This window comes from Humulus lupulus, chromosome 1 (genome assembly GCF_963169125.1).
Source record: "Humulus lupulus chromosome 1, drHumLupu1.1, whole genome shotgun sequence".
Lineage (NCBI taxonomy): Eukaryota > Viridiplantae > Streptophyta > Magnoliopsida > Rosales > Cannabaceae > Humulus > Humulus lupulus.
Genome location: NC_084793.1, coordinates 310,345,322 through 310,372,004, shown reverse-complemented (window position 1 = coordinate 310,372,004; position 26,683 = coordinate 310,345,322). Strand labels below are relative to the sequence as shown.

General features: G+C 29.6%; 4 protein-coding genes across 4 annotated transcripts; all 4 read right to left on the bottom strand.

Annotated features, from left to right (window-relative positions):
* Positions 1-2,778: 2,778 nt before the first annotated feature.
* LOC133812918 (protein STRICTOSIDINE SYNTHASE-LIKE 5-like) lies at positions 2,779-8,781 on the bottom strand. The gene is made up of 4 exons (XM_062246757.1): positions 8,284-8,781; positions 5,296-5,606; positions 4,423-4,555; positions 2,779-3,277 (listed from the first exon to the last, which is right to left on the bottom strand). The coding sequence occupies exons 1-4, from the start codon at positions 8,713-8,715 to the stop codon at positions 2,990-2,992; spliced, it is 1,164 nt and encodes a 387-aa protein (XP_062102741.1). The 5' UTR covers positions 8,716-8,781; the 3' UTR covers positions 2,779-2,989.
* A 788-nt stretch (positions 8,782-9,569) lies between these two features.
* On the bottom strand, positions 9,570-15,432 carry LOC133812917 (protein STRICTOSIDINE SYNTHASE-LIKE 5-like). The gene is made up of 4 exons (XM_062246756.1): positions 14,974-15,432; positions 11,083-11,390; positions 10,852-10,984; positions 9,570-10,163 (listed from the first exon to the last, which is right to left on the bottom strand). Exons 1-4 carry the CDS (start codon positions 15,403-15,405, stop codon positions 9,861-9,863), a joined length of 1,176 nt encoding a protein of 391 aa, XP_062102740.1. The 5' UTR covers positions 15,406-15,432; the 3' UTR covers positions 9,570-9,860.
* Positions 15,433-21,656: 6,224 nt separating this feature from the next.
* On the bottom strand, positions 21,657-23,552 carry LOC133812919 (protein STRICTOSIDINE SYNTHASE-LIKE 5-like). The gene is made up of 2 exons (XM_062246758.1): positions 22,496-23,552; positions 21,657-22,424 (listed from the first exon to the last, which is right to left on the bottom strand). Exons 1-2 carry the CDS (start codon positions 22,940-22,942, stop codon positions 21,768-21,770), a joined length of 1,104 nt encoding a protein of 367 aa, XP_062102742.1. The 5' UTR covers positions 22,943-23,552; the 3' UTR covers positions 21,657-21,767.
* A 122-nt stretch (positions 23,553-23,674) lies between these two features.
* Positions 23,675-25,360, bottom strand: LOC133812920 (mitochondrial uncoupling protein 3). Its single transcript, XM_062246759.1, has 2 exons — positions 24,930-25,360; positions 23,675-24,512 (listed from the first exon to the last, which is right to left on the bottom strand). The coding sequence occupies exons 1-2, from the start codon at positions 25,299-25,301 to the stop codon at positions 23,970-23,972; spliced, it is 915 nt and encodes a 304-aa protein (XP_062102743.1). The 5' UTR covers positions 25,302-25,360; the 3' UTR covers positions 23,675-23,969.
* Between the last annotated feature and the right edge of the window lie 1,323 nt (positions 25,361-26,683).

Sequence of the window (26,683 nt, the reverse complement as noted above, 5' to 3'; positions counted from 1 at the left end):
AACAAAAATCACAAATAATTCACCAACTTAATAACTCAGAACAAAATAACAATTATTCTGCTTAACAACTGTATTGTTATATATTTTTTTTTGTCATTAAAAATTAAATTTAAGAATCTATTTAAATTATTTTATAAAACACAAAGTCTACAAAGTAATTCGTAAAAATTTAACCACACAGCATCAAAATATATATATATATAAACTCTATATATACATACTAATTAATAATTTATTATTTATTTGTACTTGGATGGACCATATGCTATCTTACTATGCATGGCAGTAGTAGTGAATAGTTATGTCATATCTGAATTGTTATTTCCCAAATTTTGAGATAAGATTTTGACAATTTATTTATTACTACTCTTGGTCCAAAGTAAAATCATATATAAGATTTCTATATATATCAAATGTAAAGCCATATAAAATTTCTATCGATTCGTGTGTACACATTACATGTTAGGTTAGGATTTGCGTAAGTGTGCAGTTAGAGGACAATTGTGGATTAAATGAACTCAATCTATACATACGTAACAAACACAATACATCTTTCAATTTGCTTAACTAAAAACTAATTACTTGACCTAAATGATCACTTACAAGTTTAAATCAAATTTTAAATGTGTATAATATATATATATATTAGATACAAATAACGTATACTTTTGATTAGTTTTATTTATAGAATTTATTAATAATATTTATTAAATTTGTATATTGTCGTATAAATTTCTAATAAATAGATAATATTATATATAAAAGAATGACATAAATATAACAAATAAAAAATTAAACCAAAATATTATTTATGATTTTCTTAAATATATATAACATGATAATTTTTTTAAACATAAATGATAGTTTTTTTTAATAAGAATTCTGAATATGTATTATATATTATTATATTGATATACGTATTAAATATCTAATTTTGTATTAAATATTATTATAATAATACTTTATAATATTTGAATTCATATTAATATAATTAGTAAAAAATTAGGATTATATATTATTATCATAATAATATTTTATAACATTTAAATTTATATTAATATAATTATTAAATATCTAGTTTTGTATGGGAAATTTCATATTATATGCATAATAACTTTGTAAATTTTTTTAATATGCCACCATAATTTACTATCCTAAATATATGACAATTTCAATTTTTTAGACAAAAATACCCCTAACATCGAAATCGCATCGAAATTGCATCGCAATTGCATCGAAAAAGCATCGTTTGAGATAATAATCAAGTTTTCATGATTATATCGAAATGGCATCGATTTGGCATCGATGTAGCATCGATTTGGCATCGATGTAGCATCGAAACACCATCGGCATCGATGTAGCATCGAAATGGCATCGAAAAAGCATCGTTTGGGATAATAATCAAGTTTTCATGACTGCATCGATGTAGCATTGATTTGGCATCGAAGCACCATCGGCATCGATGTAGCATCGATGTAGCATTGAAATGGCATCGAAAAAGCATCGTTTGGGATAATAATCAAGTTTTCATTATTGCATCGAAATAGCATCGATGTAGCATTGATTTGGCATCAAAACACCATCGGCATCGATGTAGCATCGATTTGGCATCGATGCCGATGGTGTTTCGATGCCAAATCGATGTTACATCGATGCTATCATGAAAACTTGATTATAATCTCAAATGATGCTTTTTCGATGCCATTTCGATGCTACATCGATACTACATCGATGCTATTTCGATTCAATAATGAAAACTTGATTATTATCCCAAACGATACTTTTTCGATGCCATTTCGATGCTACATCGATGCCGATGGTGTTTCGATGCCAAATCGATGTTATATCGATGCTATTTCGATGCAATCATGAAAACTTGATTATTATCCCAAACGATGCTTTTTCGATGCCATTTCGATGCTACATCGATACTACATCGATGCCGATGGTGCTTCGATGCCGAATCAATGCCAAATCGATGCTACATCGATGCTATTTCGATACAATTATGAAAACTTTATTATTATCCCAAACGATGCTTTTTCGATGCAATTTCGATGCAATTTCGATGTTAGGGGTATTTTTGTCTAAAAATTTAAAATTGTCATATGTTTGGGATAGCAAATTATGGTGGCATATTAAAAAAATTTACAAAGTTATTATGCATATAATATGAAATTTCCCTTTTGTATTATATATTATTATAATAATGATATTTTATAACTTTTGAATTTGAATTTATAATAATATAATTATTATATATGGAGTCTTATATTAAATATTATTATAATAATGATATTTTATAATATTTGAATTTATATTAATATAATTGATAAATAGCTATTTTTAAGTTAATTTTAAAAGTATATTCCGTTAAATATTTAAAATATTCTATTAAAGTTAACAAAAACAAACGAATAATTTCCGCTACATACTTATTATATAGAAGAGATATGAAGGAATATAATTATTTAATTTTTTAATAAATATTAGAATTTGAGGAAGAAATTATGGGGAGTGAAGATGAAACTTGTGACACTTGTGACAAAAAAAAAAAAAAAGATGAAACTTGTGACAAAAACTTGAACAATGAGATAATGATAGGAAGCATGAAGATGAAATTATTTTTAGTTATACATACATTATGTACTTAAATAAATAATAACACTTTAAATTTATTTATTTTAAAATCAAATGTTAAATAATAATAAATTATTTCTCATTATTTATTTATTTTATTCTCATTTCTATACATACATATTATACATAAACATAGTGTATAGAAAAATTTATCAAATTTTATTTCAAAACTAAAAATTTTACAAAAAAATGTAAATTATAAAAACTTAACTACAACCGTTTTTAAATAAATTGAAAAACTTGATTACTATTTTTTTCGAGATTGTATTGACAAACACTGTAGTTCATAAAAGTATTTAGCAGAGAGTTGTGTAGGGTACAATCCATCATAAACATCGATCTTTATGGCTCATGTCGTAGAGGTAGAGGGTTGTGCCGGGAAATTTAGTAGATTGAGTTTGATCATGTAGGGATAAGCATTAGAGCCACAATAAAGATGATTTTCAATCTTGAGTCCACTTGAAATGAATGGCAAGTGAGGATCATGGTAGTGGAAAATAGGTCTTCCTTCTAAATCCACAGCAAAAACACCTCCATTCTTCTCCATCTTTGGTCTACAATTGTTCCTCTCAAGGAATGCCACAACTTTTCGAATAAAAGGATATCTCATTGCTAAATCCCAAAATTTAGTAGCTTCCTAAAACAACAACATGCATGACAATCACTCCAAACAACATCTTTATCTTATCTTTAATTAAAATACTTTACAAAAATTTAGAGAGTGATTGGTTCACTATTCTTATATAATTTTAAATTTTTGAAAACTATAATATACATGAGCCCACATAATTTTTGATCGGTTGCCCATTTCCAAAACTAAATTTAAAACAACTTTTTGAAAATGAATAACAATTACGCATCCAAATAGAAAACAACAATTTCTTATTATCTACAAATCCTCAAAATTTAGACTAAAATAAATAGGCCCCACAACTATTTAAAATACAACATCACAAGCTAATTAATAATTGCAAAAGCTGAAATATTATTTTCAAATAGTTCTTTTCAAATCAAATTCAAAATCCAAATATTTTGTTTTCAAATCATCAACCAATTACTTTTTTTTTTGTTTTACAAATTGACTTTACAATATATCATACATCAACTTATCTAATTTATTTTCATAATGTTTAAATATTTTTTCATTTAAAATAATTTCGGTCCTTGTGTAAGAAAGAAGAAAGATGAATTAATCAAATGAGTTTTTGAAGATAAATATGATTTAAGGACAATTCTTCTGTAGGGGCTTCACTTTAAGTCTTACCGGTAGGGTTCTCAGTGTTTCTTGACCCGTGAACAGTTTTCGACGCGACTTTTTTATGACCGTGTATATTGTAGCTATTTAGAGCATCCTGCAAATTTTCAGAAAATTTCGAATACTTTACAGTACCGAAAACTAGGTTTAAATATGTTGTTTTCCACACGCATAACAAAAATTAGTCATGCGTGCAACAACATATTTGACCCTAGTTTTCGGTACTGTAAACTATTTAGAATTTTCTGAAAATTTGCAAGATGCTCTAAATAGCTACAATATACACAGCCATAAAAAAAAATCGCATTGAAAACTGTTCACAAGTTGTAAATACTAAAAATCCTACTAATAAAGCTTAAAATAAAGTCCCTATAAAAAAATTCCCCAATATTTTAATAGATGGAAAGATCCTTGTAAAAAGAGAAACCTACAAAATGAAGTGCTGCACTTTTAGGACCATTATATTATTCTATTTAAAAGAAAAAGTATGTAAGATGAAATTAATTATTTAAGTTTTATATTATTACCATAACCAATGCAATCCAGTAATGGCCTTCCCCATCATAATGAATGTTGTCAGGCATCCCAGGCAAGTAGTCAATAAATGACTCAACACTACCTTTTCTCTCCCCCTTTAGATGATACTTTCTACACCTTCTCCTGCGTATACATATATGTATTTATATATATATATATGCACCAATACTTGCATTTAGAAAGGAAAAAGATGATTATTAATTAATTGGTTTTGGCCATTGTTAAAGTGTACTAGTGGAGCTAATAACATAATAAAAAATGGTATATATGATTAGGTCAATTCTAGTACAGGTAGTTTCACTTTAAGATTTGTTAGTGGGGCTCTCAGTGTTTTCGATCTTTGAACAATTTTTGGCATAATTTTTTTTGTGACCGTATATATTGTAGTTATTTAGAGCATCCTGTAAATTTTCATATAATTCCGAATAATTTATAATACCGAAAACTAAGTTCAAACATGTTGCACACGTGACTAATTTTTTATATGAACGTGGAAAATAACATGTTTGAACATAGTTTTCGCTATTATAAACTATTTGGAATTTTCTAAAAATTTGCAGGATGCTCTAAATAACTACAATATACGTGGTCATAAAAAAAAATCGCATAGAAAATTATTCACGAGTCGAGAACTCTGAAGAACCCTACCAGTAAGACTTAAAGTGAAACTCTTATAGAAGAATTGTCCTGTATAATTATTAATGCAATCTAACATCAGATCTTATATACATTTTAATTTAACGAGTACTATAGAATATCGCTAACAAATCATAAAGTGTCACATTATGCGGTGTTGGACACCTTAAGGTGCCAAATAACTCAAATTAATCAAAATAAAATTAAGAAACGGATTGGTAACTTACAAGAGGGATTCACAGAAGATGAGACAAGTCTGGTCAGGTGAGACTAAAACTCCATTGGCGAAGTAAATGTGACTAAGGAGCACTTTGGTTTGGTTAGTGTGTGGATCGTAGCTAAGCAATCTTCCATTGGGATTGGCTTCGAGGATGTCCCACACAGCCTCATGCAAGCTGTACTTGTTAGAAGAGTCTGTGAAGTAAATGGTGCCATCTTCGGCCACATCTACGCAGTTTGTTAGCATGAACTTTGCACCATCGGCTTCCTTTGTCAAAACCTCCACCACACCTTCTTCTTTAGTTATGCTAAGTAACCCCTGATCTTATATATATATATGTATGTCATTAGTGGTAGCGACTTATACAAGATTTGTTATTTTAAAATAATTTATATATAAAATAAAAAAATATTATTAAAAAAAAAATTAAGTCTCATTATGTAGGCCCTAAGCACAGGCCTGATCCGTTTGTGTCCAGTGCCGAGCTTGGTTTATTAGAAAAATTAACTTATAATATATTTAATTCCTTACATTCTGTAATCAGCTAGCTAGTTTCTTGTTTTAATTTCTGTAATATCTTTAATTAACTTCAAAGTCCTCAAATTAGACAATTAGCCAGCTTTAGAAGATTTGACTAATTACTAATATTGATTGGGAAAATTAACCCAATCTCATCCTATAAGTTAATTCCTCTAATATATGTAATATTTATTGTCATTTTCGTATCAATTATTATTATTATTATTTGAAGTTATAAATATCAATTATTTGTTAATATATATTGTTACTTATCATTACAATAGAAAATATATATTTTAATAAAATTATTCAAATATATATTTCTATAGATGCGTATGTTAAAGATACTATTTTGTAGTTAAACGTAGCTATATATCACCCTATGTTCTTAAAATTATTACACCTCTCTATTTGGTGCTAGAGGAATATTACAACAATGTTTGTTTTCCAAAAATAATATAATGTCTTGAGTAGTAAGTAGCTAAGAACCTTTGCTTCTACTTTCAATGAACTGATCAACTAACCCTATAAGATCTCCACCAAATAAATGAGACACAAAATAGACATAGAGCCACCAAAGAGATTGGCTTCAGAATGAACTTCATTTGATGACTCAGAACAAAAAACAAAGAAATTCCAAAAGATGGAGTGTTTAAAAAAAAAATTGTATGAACAAAGAGGAGGAGCACTTTCAAGGGACGATAAAAAATAAATTATGGGTAGCAAAAGAATCCCTATTGACGAGTTTTGGGGCTAACATTTGTACCCGTAAGATGCATAAGACAAGTTGCATGCACTTTTGGTCCATGGTGATTTGTACCCATGACAGAAAGAATCTCTTTACTTATCAACTTATTAAGCGATGATATAAAAAATTCAATATATACCCCTCTCTCGGGGTACTATTTTTCCATAGGGAACCGTTATAAAAAATTTTAGTTTTAGTCCCAATAAATTTTGTGATTAAAAACAAAAAATTTGTGACTAAAGAAAAATTACTTTATCTATGTTATCACTAAAAAGTCTGTGGCTAAAAGTATTAGTCACAAAAATCACAATTTGCTGTCACTAAATGTATTTTTAGTCACAACAAACTTTATAACTAAAAATAATAGGTTGTGACTAATACTGCACATTAGTGACAACTCGTGATTAAGTATGACTTTTTATTCACAAGTAATTTTTTGTTGTTACTAAAAGTGTCATTTAGTCACACAAAATATATGTTGTGACTAAAAAGTTGTCACTAAATGTTACATTTATTTGTAGTACTACTACATGGTCCTTCATTCCATAACCATTTTGATTAAGTATGAATTTTTATTCACAAGTAATGATATGTGCACCCAAAATATACACTCAAACATTACACACAATGATGTGGCAGTTTAGTCTAGCCAATTACATTTATTAAAATTGGGATCCACTGTTTTAAAAAGTGAGACGTCACTATATGTAATATTTGAGTACATATTTTGAGTATATATATCATTACACATCTTAAGATACTTCATTAATTCAAGATTTGTCTTAAAACTCATCCCTCAAAATGCTACATTAATACTATTTTAATACTTAAAATTAATTGTGTACTAATTGCGAAAATCCCGGGGTCTTAATTTGCATTCGGTTCTAGAATCGTGACACGTAGGCCAAGTGTAATTACTTCTAACAATGACATTGATTACAATTACCTTAATTAAATAATGGGAATAGGAAATAAAATATAATGTAAGATGCCATTTTCTTTTTAGATTTGAATCAAGATAACTATTTTTTTTTTGTTCTAATATAATTTCGATTCTAAAGTCAATTAAATGCAATTTAAATCTAAAACAAATCGATAATCATGAAATTTTAGCTGAAAAGTTCTAAAAATATTCTGAACAAAACAAAAAATATATATTTTATATTTATTACCATATTATTTAATTAAGAGTTTTTTTTTTTAACTTTGTGTTTTGTTTCATTACTTTTTTGATCTTGTATTTTAACAAATTACTTTTTGGACCATATATTTTGTTAAAATAGAAACCTAACTCAATTTTGATAAAGAAAAAATTGAATATAACAACACAGTTTTTTTGTTCTGAAGTATTAGTTTGGTAAATTATTTATGATTTTAGTTGAGAAATCATTGACCAAAATTGAGTTTAGGATTCTATTTTAACTATTTTACAAAATATAGGGTTCAAAAAATAATTTATCAAAACACAGAATCTAAACAAGTAATGGCTTTAATTAATACATTTTTAAAAAAAAAATTATAAGTATATTTAAAATCTAAAAAAATTAATCAAGTAAACTAAAGTTATATTGATCATACAAAACTATATTGAAAATACACAATTTTGAACTAATATTAAAATTTAATAATAAAAACAAGAGGTAAAATTTAAAATTGATTTATATTAAAATAGTAATTTTTTTATTTAAAAAAAAGGTATTTAATGAAACATGAAGTTGGCCTTATTACCTTCTCCGAATCGGCGACGAGAAGCCGATTCTTGTTATGGTCCAGAACGATTCCCAGCGGCCTACCGCCGGTGTTGACCCAGTTCTCCACCACCGAGTCACTCAACCTGACTCGCTTCACCCACCCGTCGGCGCAGCCTGTGTAAATCACACCCGACTTGGAGTCGTAAGCCAAGTCTTCCGGTGCCAGCAGTGCTCCCTCCCCCACTCTCTCCGCCCCACGAAGCATGTGACCGTTACGCGCCGCCGCTGTTGCTGTGGGCCCGGTGAACTCGTGGACTGGCAGAGCAGCCGCTTCGAAGGAGTCGACTAGTCTGTAGAGAGCCACCGCTAACGCCACCGGAAAGGCTACGAAGACGATGAGTAAAGCAAGAGGCCATCGATGATGACTACTGCTTTCTCTTCTTCTCTGAGAATCATCAACGTCCGCCATCTGACTTTTTCAAAGGTATCATATAATGTTATTGATCTGAGTGTATGTATATATATATATATATATATTCTATAGAGCAGAAATTTATAACTTGGAGGGCCCTATTTTTGATATGTATGCATGGCATGGTAGTACAGTACTAGTCAATTTCCCTTGTTATTATCCAAATTTTGAGGATAAGATTTCTTTTTTCTTTTATTTTTTCATTTAATTTTTGGGTTGTGGTAAAAGTTAATAGTTTTTTTTTTCATTACTATTCAAATTTGTCTAAAAATGTTCTCAAAAATAAAAAGTTATATTAGTTAACAATATATAATGGTACCATTTTGGCGCTTTCCCAAATCCCCCCATTATCACATCACAAAACTTTTCCAGCCTTTCATTAGCACTTGCCGTTCGTTGGTTTGGTTATTAAGGGTATCCCGAAAACGCCCCGGTCGAAATATGATTTTCAAATTAAGTTCCAAATTAGTAAATACTGCCAAAGAAGATACGAAAAAGTATTTTTAGTACCAAAATTTAGAATAGTAATAAAAGGCGCTACTATACTTCTTATATTCGTATTAATATAATATTTCTTTTTATAAAAAAAATAAGAAGTCTTTTGTTATTTGGCACCTTAAAGTGTTCAACATTATACGAGTTGGCTCTCCACGATTAGTTAGCGATATTCTATATTATTTATAAATTCAAATTATGTGGATCCTGATATTAGATTACACCAATAACGATACGTCACTTTCACGTGGGGTTGACCCTTAGCATTTCTCTTTCATTATAAGGTTAATATTTGGGCAGTAGTATTATTGACCTAGCTAAGCTACCTTTAAATATATTAAAAAATGAAAAAAAAATATTAATAATCACTTGTATTTCCATCGCAAGTAATATTTGTGTATGTCGTTCGTATTAATTTTAAGAGAAATACTAAAGGACATTATTGGTGTCCAACACCACAAGGAGGTGTCACACTGTTATTGGTACAATCCAACATCGAGTCCCACACATTTGAATTTAATAAGTATTATGAGGTATTGCTAACCAATCATAGAGTGTCATCTCATGTGGTGTTGAATTCTTAATGTGCCAAATTTCAACACTGTAATATTAACCACCTATTTAAGTGACAACATTAACAACGATCATTATGGCTGATCAAGTGGTGGGGTAGTAGTAGGACCTTGTGCAGGATAATTTAGTAGATTGAGTCGGATAATGTAAGGATTAGCAACAGAGCCACAATAGAGGTAATTTCCAATCTTGAGTCCACTTGTAATGAGTGACACTTTAGGATCATGGTAATGATAAATGGGTCTCCCTTCTAAATCCACACCAAATACACCTCCACCCTTCAATAGATTTGGTCTATAATTGTACCTCTCAAGGAGTGCCAAAACCTTCCGAATGAAAGGATATCTCAGTGTTAAATCCCAAGGTAGGGTAAATTCCTGCAACAACACATGAAAGTTTTTTATAAGGCAACACTACATGTAGTATTTATTATAATTTAATAAGAGGCATGATCAACTACATATCGAGAGAGATATACACAACTTAATGTGTTATGAAGCGACACCCTGTAATTGGTTAACGAAACTCATAATACTTACTAAATTAAAATGTAGGAAACCCGATACTGAATTGTACTAATAACGATATGTTACCTATTAGTGTACTCTGATGTGTCTCAATGGTTACATATTATAATTAATAGGGAATTTACTTATTTGGTACCCTATGTTTTTGCAAATTATCATTTTGGTACCTTCTGTTTTCAATAATGCTCATATGGTACCCTGTATTTTAAAATTATACATATTTGATACCCTAAACTAAGATTTAATAGATAAAATTTTGTCAATATAATCAAACTGTCATCAGCTATATGTAATTAAGTAATTAAATTTAAATTTGAAACTTACATAATTGACAGCAGTTTGATTAAATTGGTAAAATTTTATTAATTAAATTTGAGTTTAAGGCACCAAATATATACGATTTTAAAATACAGGGTACCATATGAGCATTATTAAAAACAGAAGATATCAAAATGATACTTTGTAAAAACACAGTGTACCAAATAGTTACCTTATATAAAATACACACTAAGCATTTATATATGCTATCATTACTTACCACGACCAATGCAATCCAGTAATGACCTTCCCCATCATAACGAATGTTGTCAGGCATCCCTGGCAAGAAATCAATGAATGGCTCAACACTTCCTTTTCTCTCCCCTTTTAGGTGATACTTTCTACACCTTCTCCTACACATGCACCAAACACAACATTTTAACATGTCTGCAATTGTAAGAGTTAGAAAAAATATATGATCACGAAAGAAAAGAAACTTATTACTACGTACATGGGTGTTTCACAGAAGATGAGACAAGTCTGGTCTGGTGAGAGTGAAACTCCATTGGCGAAGTAAAGGTCATGAAGAAGCACTTTGGTTTGGTTAGTGCGAGGATCGTAGCTGAGCAATCTGCCATTGGGATTGGCTTCGAGGATGTCCCACATGAAGTCATCCAAGCCGTACTTGTGAGAAGCGTCTGTGAAGTAAATGATGCCATCTTCGGCCACATCTAAGCCGTCTGTTAGCATGAACTTCACACCCTCGGCTTCCTCTGTCAGTAGCTCCACCACTCCTTCTTTAGTTATACTTAGTAGCCCCTGATCTTATTCATATGTACATTATGCCACTATACATATATAATATGTATTTATTTTATCTTTGTCAAGTTGATTCTTGCAACTTTGTTCCTCGTGAGCCGAATAAAGTAGCTCATTCGTTGGCAAAGCTTAGTCTATAGGATGATTATATTTGGGTTTATACATTTTTTGATACTTTGTTTTGTCTCATTACCTGTTTGTACTTTGTAATTTGACAAATTCCTTTTTGGACCATGTGTTTTATAAAATGGTTCAAATAGACTCCTAAACCCAATTTTGATGAAAAAAAAATTGAATATAATAGTTAGACAAAATGATTTTATTTTTGTTTTAAATTGTTAGTTTAGTGAATTATTTATAATTTTAGCTTAGAAAATTTTGACTAAAATCGAGTATAGGGTTCTATTTGAATCATTTTATAAAACATAAGGTTCGAAAAGTCATTTATCAAAACATGGGGTCCAAACAGGTAATTAGACAAAATACATGGTCCAAAAAAATATAAACCCTTATTTAGTCTATGATGTGATTGAACGATGGATTGCTCATGTTATTGACGAGGATTATTTATCTTTATAAATGAATTCTTTTTAAAAAAAAATTGAATATTAGATATATAAGTTCACATACTATTTAATTATGTGGATTTTTAACTTTTAAAAGTAATATGAATTTCTATAATGGTTATTCGAATCATAACACAAGATGTCAAAGTGGTATTATAATAAAAAAGGAAATTTGTAGCATTAATCTATATGTAGTTCATTTTGTTGCAGTTAAATTAATTTTATGTAAATTTTTTGGCGGTAAAAATTTACGTCGTTACATAATTGGTGCTTCAATCGTTAAGTATGTCAAACAATACACGTGGCAGCACCCGATTGACAACAAAATTCGCTTTTGAAAAATTTACGGCATAAATACTTATATGGCTCATTTTGTTGCACTTTAATACCTAAGTAATTTTTTTGTTGCCAAAAATTAAATAAAATAACTTATTCGATCACCTAAAAAATTATTTAATATAATTAAAAAATTATTGAAATGTTAATTAAAAATAATAATAGATAATTCATCTAAACAAAAGTAAGAATTTAATAAATTTTTAAGATGGATTTTTTATTGTTTTTGTTTTAATTAACATTTCAATAATTTGATAATTAGATTTTAATAATTTTTAATTGTCAGATTTTAATTAACAACTTAGGTTAGTTAAAACAAAAATTATAAAAAAATCATTTTAAAAATACTAAGAATTTTTTTTAAGATCAATAATTTTGTAATTAGATTTTAGTAATTGTTTGAGGTGAATAAATTATTTTATTTAATTTTTGACAACAAAATTTATTTAGTCATTAAAGTGCAATAAAATAAGCTACATATGTATTTTATGGCACAAATTTATCAAAAATGAATTTTGTAGATTGAGGGACCAACATGCAAACCAAATATGTAATGCTAGGAATTTTTGCCACCAAAAAATTTACAAGATTTAAGTACAAAAAAAAAAAGCTATATATAAGAATTAATGGAGCAAATTTTCCAAATAAAAAACAACTTACAATTTTAAACTTATATAAAAATGATATTTATAAAAACAACAACCTTCAATTTTAAATTAATTTATCATATAAATAGTATTAAAATAAGGATTAATTACATCTCCCACCGTAATATAAAAAAAAATCTTTTTATATGGTATGTTAAATAAATTACAAAAATACAATTTTCTCCAACCGTATATATATATTGACCTTTTGTTTTAATTTTTTTTTTTTGTCTCAATTTTTAATAAGAATTCAAGCATATCAAATAATATAATAATAAAAGTAATAATAATTATAGTTACTACCTTCAATAAAATAAAATAAAGTAGACTAATTTATTTTTATTTAAAATGAATGTATTTATTAATATTAAAATTAATATTTATACAATTACTCAAAAAAATAAATAAATACTTATACAAGTTACAATATGCAGTTAATTAAAATTAATATTAATAACTATATATTACAATATACAGTTAAAGTTAATCACAATATTATTATTCTTTATAAAAATACTATATATATTTTTTAAATCATAGCTAGTCAAATGTCAACACTCAATATTAAACCGAAATCATAATCTAATCCAAGTTTCAAATTTTGTTACAAAAATATATTTAAAGTTAAAAAATTAGTTTTGTAAATCTTTGTAATAATCATGATAAATAAATTTATAAATATTTATGTAAATATGAGTTACAAAAATAAACTTTTTAGTTGTAAAATTAGTTTTGTAAATTGTTGTTACAAAAATGTAAAACCTGTTTAAAAAAAAATATTGTATTTCACTACTATATTCAATAAAGTGTTTTATAAATAATGAATATCTTAAACTTATATATTTAAGTTGTATAGCATAAATATGATGGTTCATGTAATTTTTGGGTACAATATTGTAACAATATGGAAAAGTATAATATTTTTATGTATATTTTGTTTATGATTTCTTAACCATAAAATATTTTCGTAAATGTTACAAAAATATCTTTCTTAGTTGTAAAACTAGATTTGTAAACTATTGTTACAAAAATAAAAAAAATTAGTTACAAATTTGTTTGTAAGTTTTATCTACAAAAAAAAAATCTACAATTTTATAACTGATTTTGTAAATATTATTTACAAATATGTAATAGATATTTACAAGTTTGTAACAGATATTTACTAGTTTGTAAACATTGATCACAAAAAATTGTATTTTACAGTTTTTATTTATTATTTGGCCACTTCGTATTTACACTTTTGTCTTTTCGTGTTTTTATTCAAAAATTCTGTATTTTTTGTGATACACCATATTTTTCAAATTTTTTTTTACTTTTTTAATGTATTTTTTGTAGATTTCTCTTAAAATAATACTGTATAAAAGTAAAAAAATAATATATAAATAGTAATATACTATCACTTTCTTCTAGAAGAATAAGATATTTTTTTGTGATATAATTTTTTTGTGAGGCTCTAATTCAATATAATTTTGTAGAACGTCAAAAATTTAACATCATAAAAGAATTCTAAACTCAAATCCAAAGGAAAATATTGAATCTTTAGTTACAAAGCTCTTAAAATAGTTATATTATTTTATTTTTTATTTATAAAAAACATACATAAATATTTAGGGATTTTTTTTGAAATAATATAATTAATAAAAAAAACAAGTCAGGTTAATGATATTAAATTAGGCTGTGTTTTGATTTATTATGGTTTGACAAATTATTTTTTAAATCTTATATTTTATAAAATAGTTCAAATAGATTTATAAACTTAATTTGATAAAAAAAATTAAATATAATACAATTTTTAGATAGAATATCTGTATTTTTATTCTGAATTATTAATTTAATAAATTATTTATAATTTTAATTAAAAAATTCTTTATAGTTTAGAAATTATTTTAAAAAACAACAAATCTAAACAAATAATTTATCAAACAAAAGTGCAACTAACAAATCAAAATACAAATTTAAAAAGTCATAAACCCTGTTAAATTAGAGAAAAGAAACTAATTTGGTAATAATTATAATAAATCAAGCGCCTGATACCTTTCCCGAATCGGCGACGAGAACCTGATTGTTGTTACGGTCCAGAACGATTCCCAGCGGCCTACCTCCGGTGTTGACCCAGTTCTCCACCACCGAGTCACTCAACCTGACTCGCTTCACCCACCCGTCGGCGCAGCCTGTGTAAACCACACCCGACTTGGAATCGTAGGCCAGGTCTTCCGGCGCCAGCAGTGCTCCCTCCCCCACTCTCTCCGCCCCACGCAGCATGTGCCCGTTACGCGCCGCCGCGGTTGTTGTGGGCCCGGAGAACTCGTGGATGGGCAGAGCAGCCGCCTCGAAGGAGTCGAGTGATCTGTAGAGAACCACCGCTATGGCCACCGGAAAGGCTACGAAGACGGTGAGAAAAGCAAGGGGCCATCGATGATGACTACTGCTTTCTCTTCTTCTCTGGGAATCATCAACGTCCGCCATATGACTTTTCCTCAAATATCATATAATCGTGTGAATGTATATATATACAGCCGGTTTCTTTGGTAGGGCCGTACCCCTACCAAACCGTGGGACTCTTTTGTTTCTCAATTTTTGAAAAGTTTTTGGCGTTTTTTTTTTTATGACCATGTATATTGTAGTTAATTAGAGCAATTTATAGAAAATTCTGAATAATTTACAATACCAAACTTAATTTTCAGCACAATAAATTATTCAGAATTTTCTTAAAATTATAATAATAGTATCGGAGTTAAACTCTAACTGACAATGAGTTGAAAGTTACAGTCTATCTATGGTGTAGTTATAGCAAAAATAAAAAAAATAAAAGAGTTATTAAAGGAGAGAGAGAAAGCCCGTTGCCCATATTTCAAAAACTACAGCTGACCATGTAGTCACATGCAAAGTTACTATACATTAATTACTGAAATTTGTCGTCAAATTTTGTTTTGTTGAACACTTAATTTTTTTTTAAAATTATTTTGGTAGGAAAATTCCTTTATATTTATTTAGTTGAATACTTAACCCATTTTCTTTAATTTTGGTGGGAAAATTCCCTTAAATCTTGTTCAATTTATAATTTATTGTTCCGTGCATTGACCCCGTTATTCGCACAATTCAACTCAGCCTATCTACCAATGTGGCTGCTTTTTAATTATTACATCAATGAGTCGACATCAACCCACAAACTCTCCAACCCCTTTGGATTTTTCTTTTCTTTTAATCGGCTCTAAAATTGACTAGATCTGGAGCGTAAGTATCTTTTGATATTGGAGGAGTTGATTTTCTGATTGGGTCGAAGCTAAATCGCATCAGGTGTGTGTAAATCATATCCAAAGCTTTGACCCCAATACTCACAGTCGGCATATTCTGGGAAAAAAAATAGTAGATTTGGATTTTATTTATTAGATTTATTTTATTATGTATTATTTTCAAAACACAAAAATAATTTTAATTTGCCACCTGTGTATTAAAGCAGCCACGTTGGTAGATAGGCTGAGTTAGATTGTGTGGATAACGGGGTCAATGTACGGAACATTGAATTGCAAACGGAACGGGACTTAATGGTGTTTTCCCACCAAAATTAAAGAAAATCAGGTTAAGTGTTCAACAAAACAAACATAAGGGGGTTTTCCCACCAAAATTAAAGAAAATCAGGTTAAATATTCAACAAAACAAACATAAGGAGGGTTTGGCCGCAAATTTCTCAATTAATTATATATATAAAAATAGAATAATTAACATTTTTGTGATGAAAATTATGATACTCGTGTATCGTGCCCCTTAAAAATATACGGGTATTAAAAAAATTTCTTAAATTATATTATTTACCTTTTGTTAATTTTCGTTATATTTTTTCGTTTTACATTGTAATGTGACATAAATAATTAGTATTTGGGCACCACCAAATTGTGTTCCTTTATATAAAAATAATAATTTAAAATTTTAAAGTATATTTTTCTAGTAGTTCTTAAAAAAATAATTTAAATCTTAAAAAATTTTAAAAAAATTATTAAAATTCAATACAAAAATTAAAATTATTTAAAATTCTTTTAAAAAAGAAGTTAAACAAAAAAATTCAAATTCACTTAAAAAAACTCAAATTCAAGCTTATTCATATTTATAAACTTATATTCATTAGTTCATCTAAAATAAATATTTGATCCATAAATTCATTAATTAATATAATCTAATTCACTTAAAAATTAAAGATGCAAATTAATTTCTTATCTAAAATCAACAATTTAATTCATTAATTCATCAATTCACATACCATTAATGCAGTTTTCAGCATAAACTTGACACACATTAGAGAAATGAGTTTGTGTATTTGATTTTAATATTTAAATCTGAAAATTTGAAAATTTCAGGTGCATCTGAATCGATCCAAACATATTTGGGTCTAGGTTCGGGTTTAAACTTCTTATGGTGTGCGCGTTCGAGTTAAACCCTGTTATACCCAAATTTCGAGCCATGGTAAATATGACCTCGAAAGCTGAGTTCGCAATAAATGGTCTCGTGAGGATTAGAGTATGATCTAGGATTGTAAATCGAGCATGCAAAGTATGATATATGATCTCGAATGCAGTGACCTCGAAATGATCTCGATCTCGAAAGGTAGCTCCGAGAACACCTTCATCTTCAGGGACTTCGGAGCATGGGTCTTGAGCTCGATGTACTATCTCGAAAGCAATGTTAGCTCGGGAGATGTCAGTGGCTCGCACAATGACATGAAACCTGAGATGCTGAAGCCTTGGAGATACGCTATAACCACCTTGAATATCTACAAGTATTGTAAACATGAGATGTAATCCTCATTTATTGATGTAAATCCCCAAGAATCGTGGGATATTATTTAGTCAGTTATGCATTCCCTGGTCTTCAGGGACGTTTCCTTGTTTATCTGATTAAAGGCATTTAAAGCCATTTATTTTTATTCACAAAAGAGTAACTACCCAAAATATGTGGGATAGTATTCTGCATCCTTCTCTATAAATAGAGAAGCCATGCACCATTGTAATGGACCGAAATTCTGATCTTTGAGAGAAAACTCTGGATAATTCATGCTAAAGAATTTTTCAGAGATAATCTTAAGATTAATAACAGAGACTCGTGGACTAGGCAGATTTAACTGCTGAACCACGTAAAAAATCGTGTGTTTGATTTGTTTGTTCCGTTTGGCCATCGTCATCCATTGTTTTTGTGCTCTTCTTTTATCTGTTGACGAAAAACGGCGTCAACAAACCCGAAACCTGAAAGGGAACCCGAAATTGTTTTTTTATAGATTTTTGTTGTATAACTTTTCTGTGAAATAAAGCACTTGTCAAACAAAAAAACAATTCAATAATTATGGTGCTATTTGGTAACCATTAAAAAAAACATTTTTTTATTTAATTAATTAAAAATTTGACAATTAAATATAAAATAGCTTTTGGTAACTCTATTTTTATTTTTTATTTTTTTAAATTTTAAACAAAATTTATTAAATTTTAAAAATAGACAATTTTCACTTTCAATTTTTTTTTAAATTGTTTTCAACTTTTAGTTTTTTTTTTCTTCTCTTCTTCAAATCACCACCTCATTTTATATTGCTAAACAAAACTTAAAAAAAAAAGTTATCAAACGCATTTTTATTTTTTAAAAATAAAAAACAAAAATAAAAATAATATTTCTATTTTTGTGTTTAAAAAATTCAAAAACAAAAATTTTACCAAACACAACCTATGCTTTTGAATGTTGGCATATTGCTGTAAATTATTTTATTTTGGTAAAAATACATCACAAAAATAAAATAAAAAAAACTCAAAAAATGGCATTTTTGTAAAAAATAATGTCAAAGCCCATTCAAGGCCCAAACCCGACCAAACCCGACTCGACCCCACCTGAAAACCCAAAATCTGAAAATACCCCAAATCTGGAAATGTATCGGGCGTGTTCGATACCATTTTTGTGCTCCCGAACCCGACCAAATCCAAACCCGAAAACCCACCCGATGTGCAGCCCTAATATTTTGTGCTCTGCTTCTGTGTTATTGGTATGATTGTTTCTTTATTTCTAAAGATCACAAGAAAGTTTTTGTTCCTCCTAATTTTCTTTTTTTACACTAGTGGTACATTGGTTTGTTTCCTTTTTTCTTGTGTAGTATTAATTAGGGGTGACAATTTGGGTCACAACACAATGACACAACACGACATGACACGAAACGAAAATAAATGGGTTTGGATGTCGTGTTCGTGTTTGAGTTTTTGACACGTTTAATAATCGTGTCGTGTCATAATCGTGTTGACCCGTTTAATAATCATATCGTGTCAGACACGATAACACGAATAATTTTCATAAGTTTTATGATTTTTTTTCATATAGTTATGATTAATTGTGTCATAATCGTGTTATCGTATCGTGTTGACCCGTTTAATAATCGTGTCGTGTTCGTATTTTTGACACGTTTAATAATTGTGTCGTGTTCGTGTTTACCTTAATCGTGTCGACACGAATGTGACACGTTTACACGAATTGCCAGCCTTATTACTATTAATTGATAATTTCATGAATTCATTAACCAATTTCATGAACGTTGGAATTGATCTATTATTATGCAGAAATCATTATTAATTTATTTACGGATGTTCTTAGCCATTTTAGAATATATAACTAAGGTAAATTAATCTCTACTTTTATTTTAAAAAGATAATTATCGAAATTAATTTGAAATTATTGTCATTATTATAGTTTCAATTAATTTATTTTCCATCCTAATTTCATTTCATGTATATAATTATAATTAGATTGAAATTAATGTGATTGGTAGTTCAACAATTATGTCTTCAAATTAAAACAAAGTGTTTTTGTTACATATTAATGTGGTTTTCCTGATTTACTCATTAAATAACTTATGCATTTATGTGATACGATATACCAGTGGGAATTTATAACTTGGAGGGGCCATAAATTTTGATTGTGTGGGATAAAATTAATAGATATTTTTTTAATTCAAATTTTCTGTCTACGATTTTTATCTCAAATTTAAAAAAAAATGTTACATATCATTAGATGAGTTAACAATATTTATATAACTTTAGTTCACTCATTTATATTTTCGTGAATTATTATTCATATAATCCATTTTAAACATTCATATCAGAAAACGTGTGTAGACATCACGGTCGGCCCTGGGCATAGGGTCAGGCCTGTGTCTAGGGCCACCAAATAAAAATATCTAATTTTTTTAAAAATTATTATTCTTTTCTATAGAACATATAATTTTATAAAAATATTATTTTATATATAAATATAAAATACCAAAATTTTCTTCGCACCCGAATGCTCACGGGCCATCGCTGATTGTACGTATATAACTGAAGAAGTTATATTTTATATAAGTTTTTAATAAAATTTGCAAAAGTATAGTTTTTTTTCAAAAAAAATTATTCTAGGACTTTTTCTAAGGAATTTTATATGAGTTTAGTTTCCTATATTTTTGTATAAAAGTTAGTTTATACTATAATTTTACTCTTAATCAAGTTTCTAATATTTAGTTAGTTAATAATTGTGTTTTCTATATTTTAATTTTTTTCTTAATAAATTTTCTCGTACAAACTAAAAAAAATATATATATATATAATTTCCTTCCCATAATTTTATATAGTAATAACATAAAATCCATAATTATGAAAAATCCATATATAAATTCCAAGTCACAAGACATAGACATGACTGAATGATTGGTAATTGGATTATCTGATCAATGAATTAGAGTCATAAGTTGTTTACTCATCTTTTGGAAAAATCACTTGTATGTCCCATCAAACTAATTTCTTTATTAGCTATTACTTGACTTTAGAATAGAAATTCGAATATGATATATAAAAGAAAATTGTATAAATTACATAGTCATATTCCACACGAAACCTTAGTAAGATTTGCGTATGTAATTGGTGTTATTACTATAATGAAAGAGAGCTACCTATCTTAATTCCTTTGCCTTTTCAATTTGTTCAAAGTACCCATTCTAATTACAAATTAAAATAAAACTAAAACAAAAATTATATATAATACTATATAATACACGTTTTATCTTCAAAACATACATTATAATGAACTTGCTAAATTAATACTCGATTAATTGACAATTTTGATTAAATGATATTTTTATCCAGTTTCAAATCGAGACCAAAGTGATAAATTAATAATTCGTTAAATTCATAAAAATACATAAGTTTTACTTAGGGAGTATTTGATATGGGGTAAAGTAAATTTGGGAATGAGAATCTAAATCTCTTTTTATGTTTGATTCAAATTTTAAAGTAGTAAAATTAATAATTTGTGTGAGCCCCACATATATTTTAAAGTGGTAAAATGAACCCTTTTGTATACAAGAGTTTAGATTCTCATTCCAATGCAATTCAACTACTCAAAACAATACAACTCAACTACTCAAAACAAACACATCTTAGTATATAAATTAATAATCTCTTTATCCATGACAATAGTTTTAGTTTTTACAAATATTAATCTATTAATGACTCTTATAATTTGGTACTATAGATTTGCTATTTTTTTTTTCTTTCATTTACCTAAATATTTCTACTTTTGTGCCATATATCATATGCATATTATATTCAACTATTTTCCAATCCAGATTTTCATACATGTTAGATTAAGAGGGGAAATAAAAAACTTGAAAAATCTTATTAACTTTTGTATAAAACCATATATATATTGGAGGAAGGAAAACATATGAAATCTTTCTTTTTTTGAATGCATAAACTATTTTGTGTCTCTTGTTTTTTACTACAGAACTTGAGATTATTATAATCAAAGTTGTAATTATAAACAAAAATAAAAAATCATGGGTGATGATCAAATATATTGGATGGAGAAAGGAAGGTGAAGAAGGAATGATATTCTTGGAGATTAAGACGAATGAGATATGGGTTGAAAAAAGAACCACAGAAAAGATAGTTTCCAACTCTAACACTACTAGATATCAAAGACATTTCTGTGCCAAAGTAGTTTGCTGTAGCATTGCCATCCTTGTCCACTACCACTACTCCTGCTTTGCTTGAGTTTCCAAGTGTCACAGCCAATGAAATCCAGTAATGACCGTCTGATTCATCATAATGAATGTTATCAGGCAATCCCGGAAGATCAACAAACCTGTTCACCCTCCCTTTCTTCTTCCCTTCTATGTAAAACTTTCTACATCTCTTCTTCAAAGTCTCACAAAACACGACGAAGTTTTGATCCGGCGACACTGCCAAACCATTAGAAAAGAACAGGTTTCGGACAAGAACTTTGCTTTCCTTTGTGGATGGATTGTAACTCCACAGTCTGCCATGAGGCTCACCCTCCATCAAATCCAGCATGAAATCATTCAACCCGTACTTGTACGAAGCTTCTGTAAAGTAAACCATTCCATTTTTCGCCATGGCTACGCTGTCTAACAACTTGGTCTCGTTCATCAACACCTTCACCTGCCCACTTCGGCTTATGTTCAGCAGCCCCTGTCATGTCAAGCATACACAACATAATCCAATGAATGAATGCATTGAGTTTCTGATAATATAAGACTCACCTTTTTAGGATCAGCTACTATGACTTCACCGTGATGTCCAAAAGCAAGTCCAAGAGGCCTCCCACCTGTGTTCACCCAGTCCTCAATCACTGAGTCAGCAGTTGACTCATTCAATGTTACTCGCTTTATCCACCCATCTCCACACCCTGTGTATATGAGTCTTGACTTGGAATTATATATAACAGTTTCAGGTCCTTCCAAGTCTCCCACGCCCATAATCTCCCATGGTTTAAGCACGCTGCTGCCTCGATCGCTCTGTTCACTGGTGGTGCTCAACTGCCTAGGCAACCTGTGAGGAAGAGAAAGTGGAGGCGCTTTAAAGGAGTGCAGTTTGTACGCAGTTGCAGCCTCCACACAGAGACTTAGTAATAGAAATAAAGAGCAGAAGAAGCATGAAAATTTGCTTCTGCTCAGAATGGCGATGATGCTGCAGGGGCCGGTGGCCATTGGTTATTCAGTGGTAATCTCAGCAGGAAGCGAGATTTATTGCCGGAACAACCTAGCTAGCTCATCATGAAAAATATCCTTTTAGAGTGATCAATGAATCTGGTATGCTGAGTCAAAAACAGTAAGATGAAAAGAACGAAGAACGTGTATTGTGCTTTGAAGCATGAGTTGTGTGTAACGTGTAAAGTTTGTAAGAAACAATGAGTAGTGTAATATATATCAACATCTATTCAATCACACACACTGTGTGAATGCCTAGATTGGAGCCTTGTTCTTCTATCTGTCTTGTTGACACTTGCAGAAGGCTAACTTTGATTCACAGAACAAATAATCAGGTTTCTACATAAATATATAAACATATAATAAGGTTTCCATTGAGAAGCAAATAAATACAATTGAAAGTTCTTACACCCGTATGTATAGCAAGCTCTTCCAATAACTCATCAATTTTGGAACAGAGAGAAAAGCAAGGATTTTTTATGCTTAAGCTATCTAATCACAGTTTACAGAAAGTAAACCAAACGACAAAAAAACTAAGCTAATAAATAATCCAAAAAATAGGAGGTTGTTCTTGCATCCTAACTTTAAATTATTATCAACAGGAGAACATGAAAATTGGTAAAGAACATTTTATAGTATAATTTTATATATATATATGTATAATGTGATTTCTCATGTGAAGTAATGGTTTCCAAAAAATTGGATGAGCAATACACAAGGGACTACAGAATATTGGTTATTGAACTCTAAAAGGCAATAACTTGTGCAAATGAAATACGAGCGAAAGTTGTTACATCCTAGCAACATTTAGCAAGCTCTCCCAATAACTCATCCATTTTTGGAACAGAGATAAAAGCAAGTATTTTTTTATGCTTGCTATCTAATCATAGTTTACAGAAAGTAAACAACTATGAAAAAGTAAACTAATCTTAACAATAGATGCTCCAACTCTAAAATCTAAGTTTTTTTTCAATCAACCGACCATAAAAGCTTGTGAAAAGGAATCCAATGGCAGTAGATTATTATATCAGAAGGAAGAAAGCCCTGCAACTTTCCTAAACTTCTCATAAGACACCCAGAAGACAAATTGCCAAGGACCAAGCCTAGCCCACGTAGGGAAGAAACCCTTCCAAAGTGCTTTGAGTCCTTCAATTTTGACAGTCTTAACCAAACAATCATAAGAATTCCTATACACAAGATTCTCCTCTTTGCCAACTGCCTGATTCATCATCCTTGTCTTGACTACATCAGCAGGACAACTTAAAGCAGTGGCCGAAAGGCCTGACATTACAGAGGCTAAGGTATGAGCATATATGTTATCCTCGCAAATTCTATTCCGGATAACAAAATGTTTTGCACTGTCATAGCAAGCCAACTCTCCCATGTTTACCAAGAATGCTCTTTGAACATTGGGAAAGACCCCTCTCCAAAGTCCTCCAAATCCTTCTGAATGAACAATCTTGTTTAAAGCATCATAGGGTCCTGAGTACCTAGGCCGAAGGCCTTCACTGACCATACGACCATCAGCTTGCATTCTCACCTTAACAAGGTCAGCAGGGCTTGCTACTACCTGTACTAGAACCAATCACAGAAACCAAACCAAACCAAACCTTATTTCTCAAGCACAAAAAAAGATATAACAAAATAAAAAAGAAATCAGGCTTAATATAAATTATCAACCTTGGTCAATATTAAGATACATTTAACATAATCTTCTTGATATGAGCATTAAAACTTGTTGTCTAAATTCATATCCTAAAATACTTCTCAAACACTCAACCAAACCAAACCTTATTTCTCAAACACTCGAAAGATATAACAAAATAAAAAAGTGACCAACTTTATCACAAATTATCAACCTTTGCAATTTGTAACGAGATCATTACAAAATTTCTAACCAACCAGCATTAGTTCTAAAGCACAACTATGAAAAAGAAGAGAAACCCTTTTAAGTACTAATTATGAAGTCCTATGGGAAGTGAAGAACCTGAGCAACAACGCCGGAGAGACCACCGATGAGAGCTTTGGACGAGAGAGAAAGCGAGTCAGCATCGGTTCCAAATATGCTTCTGAAATGTTCATAGCCAACTATTCGAATTGGGGTGTAGAAGAGGTGTCTGAGAATGGCGGGTGACAAGCCCTTGTAGAGACCGAGAAGGCCTTGATCGCTGCGGACGATCTCTGAGGCCACTCGGAAGGCGTTAGTGGAGCGAGTGGAGGAAAGAGACTGGCCGTGGAGTTGAAGCCTGGTCTTCGTCAAGTCTATGGGGAATGTCGTCGTCTCCGCCACCATAGCTGAGAGCGAAGTCAGAGCAATCTTCGTCCAGCTCCGCTGACCTCCATTCTCTTGGATCTTCATGGACGACCACCAGCTCCAACCCAAACGACATCGACACACCGCCGAGGCCGGATATGATCGGTTCAGAAAATGGGCCTCGTTTGAGTTGGGCCTCCGCATAAGATGAAAAAAGCCCGTTCCGGCTTTCAAAACGACATGTCGTTTTCATGAAGAAGAAAACTTTATGTCGTTTTTATGAAGAGTAAAACGTCATGTCGTTCCACGAAATCAAACAAATTGTCGTTTATAGTCAGTCTCGATTTTTTTTCATTTTTTATTTTTTAAAAATTAGTGTCTAGAAGAGTCAAAATTCCATTATTTAGTTAAATAAAAAATTAGACTAGTGGCATGTTCATGAATCATAACATGATCAAGGAAAGAGTGTGTCCCTAGACAAACTTTATACTTGTCGTTTAATTAAATGATCTTGCTAAAGTCAAACATAATATATATTATACACACACATATTTAACCATTAATATTATATTAACGTTTGACATTTAGTTGATCTTATTTAATTAACCCTTTTATTAAATGTATCGAATGACATTAATCAACTTGTCGTGTTAATTACCACAAAAATGGTATCGTACTTGTTAGAATAAAAAGCAAACGATCTCCCAAGATATGAAAAAGTCGGTCCGGACCTCAAAACGACACATCGTTCTACACAATACGTCATGTCGTTTTGAAGAAGAATAAAACGGCATGTCGTTTGGAAACAGAACAAAAACAAAAATAAATAGTGCATGTCGTTTAAATGACGTCTTACAGTGTTTTTTCTTTACTAGTTTCGAGAAGAGTCCATTTCATTAGTTAAATAGCCCTTATTTACAATAAAGTTATATTTAATCAATAGTCTTTGTATATAGATAAATATATATTTATATATATAAGGCATAACATGGAGAGCATATATGGTGTTCTAGTCAAATTTTTTTTATACTACATGTCGTTTTATAAATATGGAAAAAGTCAAACATTTATTATATTAAGCGTTTGACATTAGTGTTATAACTCTCTCATCATTTAAATAATAATTTTTTATTAAATGCAATGAACACTAAGTAGTTGATTCCTTAATAACTATCACAAACATGGCATCGTACTTGCTATTTGAATTAAAAACAAAAAGATGCGATATATATATATATATATATAGATATAGATACATAGATAAGCACACACGCATATATATAAATTGTCAAGTGCTGTTAGTATCAGATCCCAAAAGAAAAAGTTTAAGACATATATACATATATATATATAGAGATAAAAAGAATGCCCTCATCAAGCTCCATCATCATACATATATATATGCATATATATATACATATATATATATGTATATATATACGCACACACTTTCGTAGTTATCTTCGTATAGATTTACCCTTGATCAC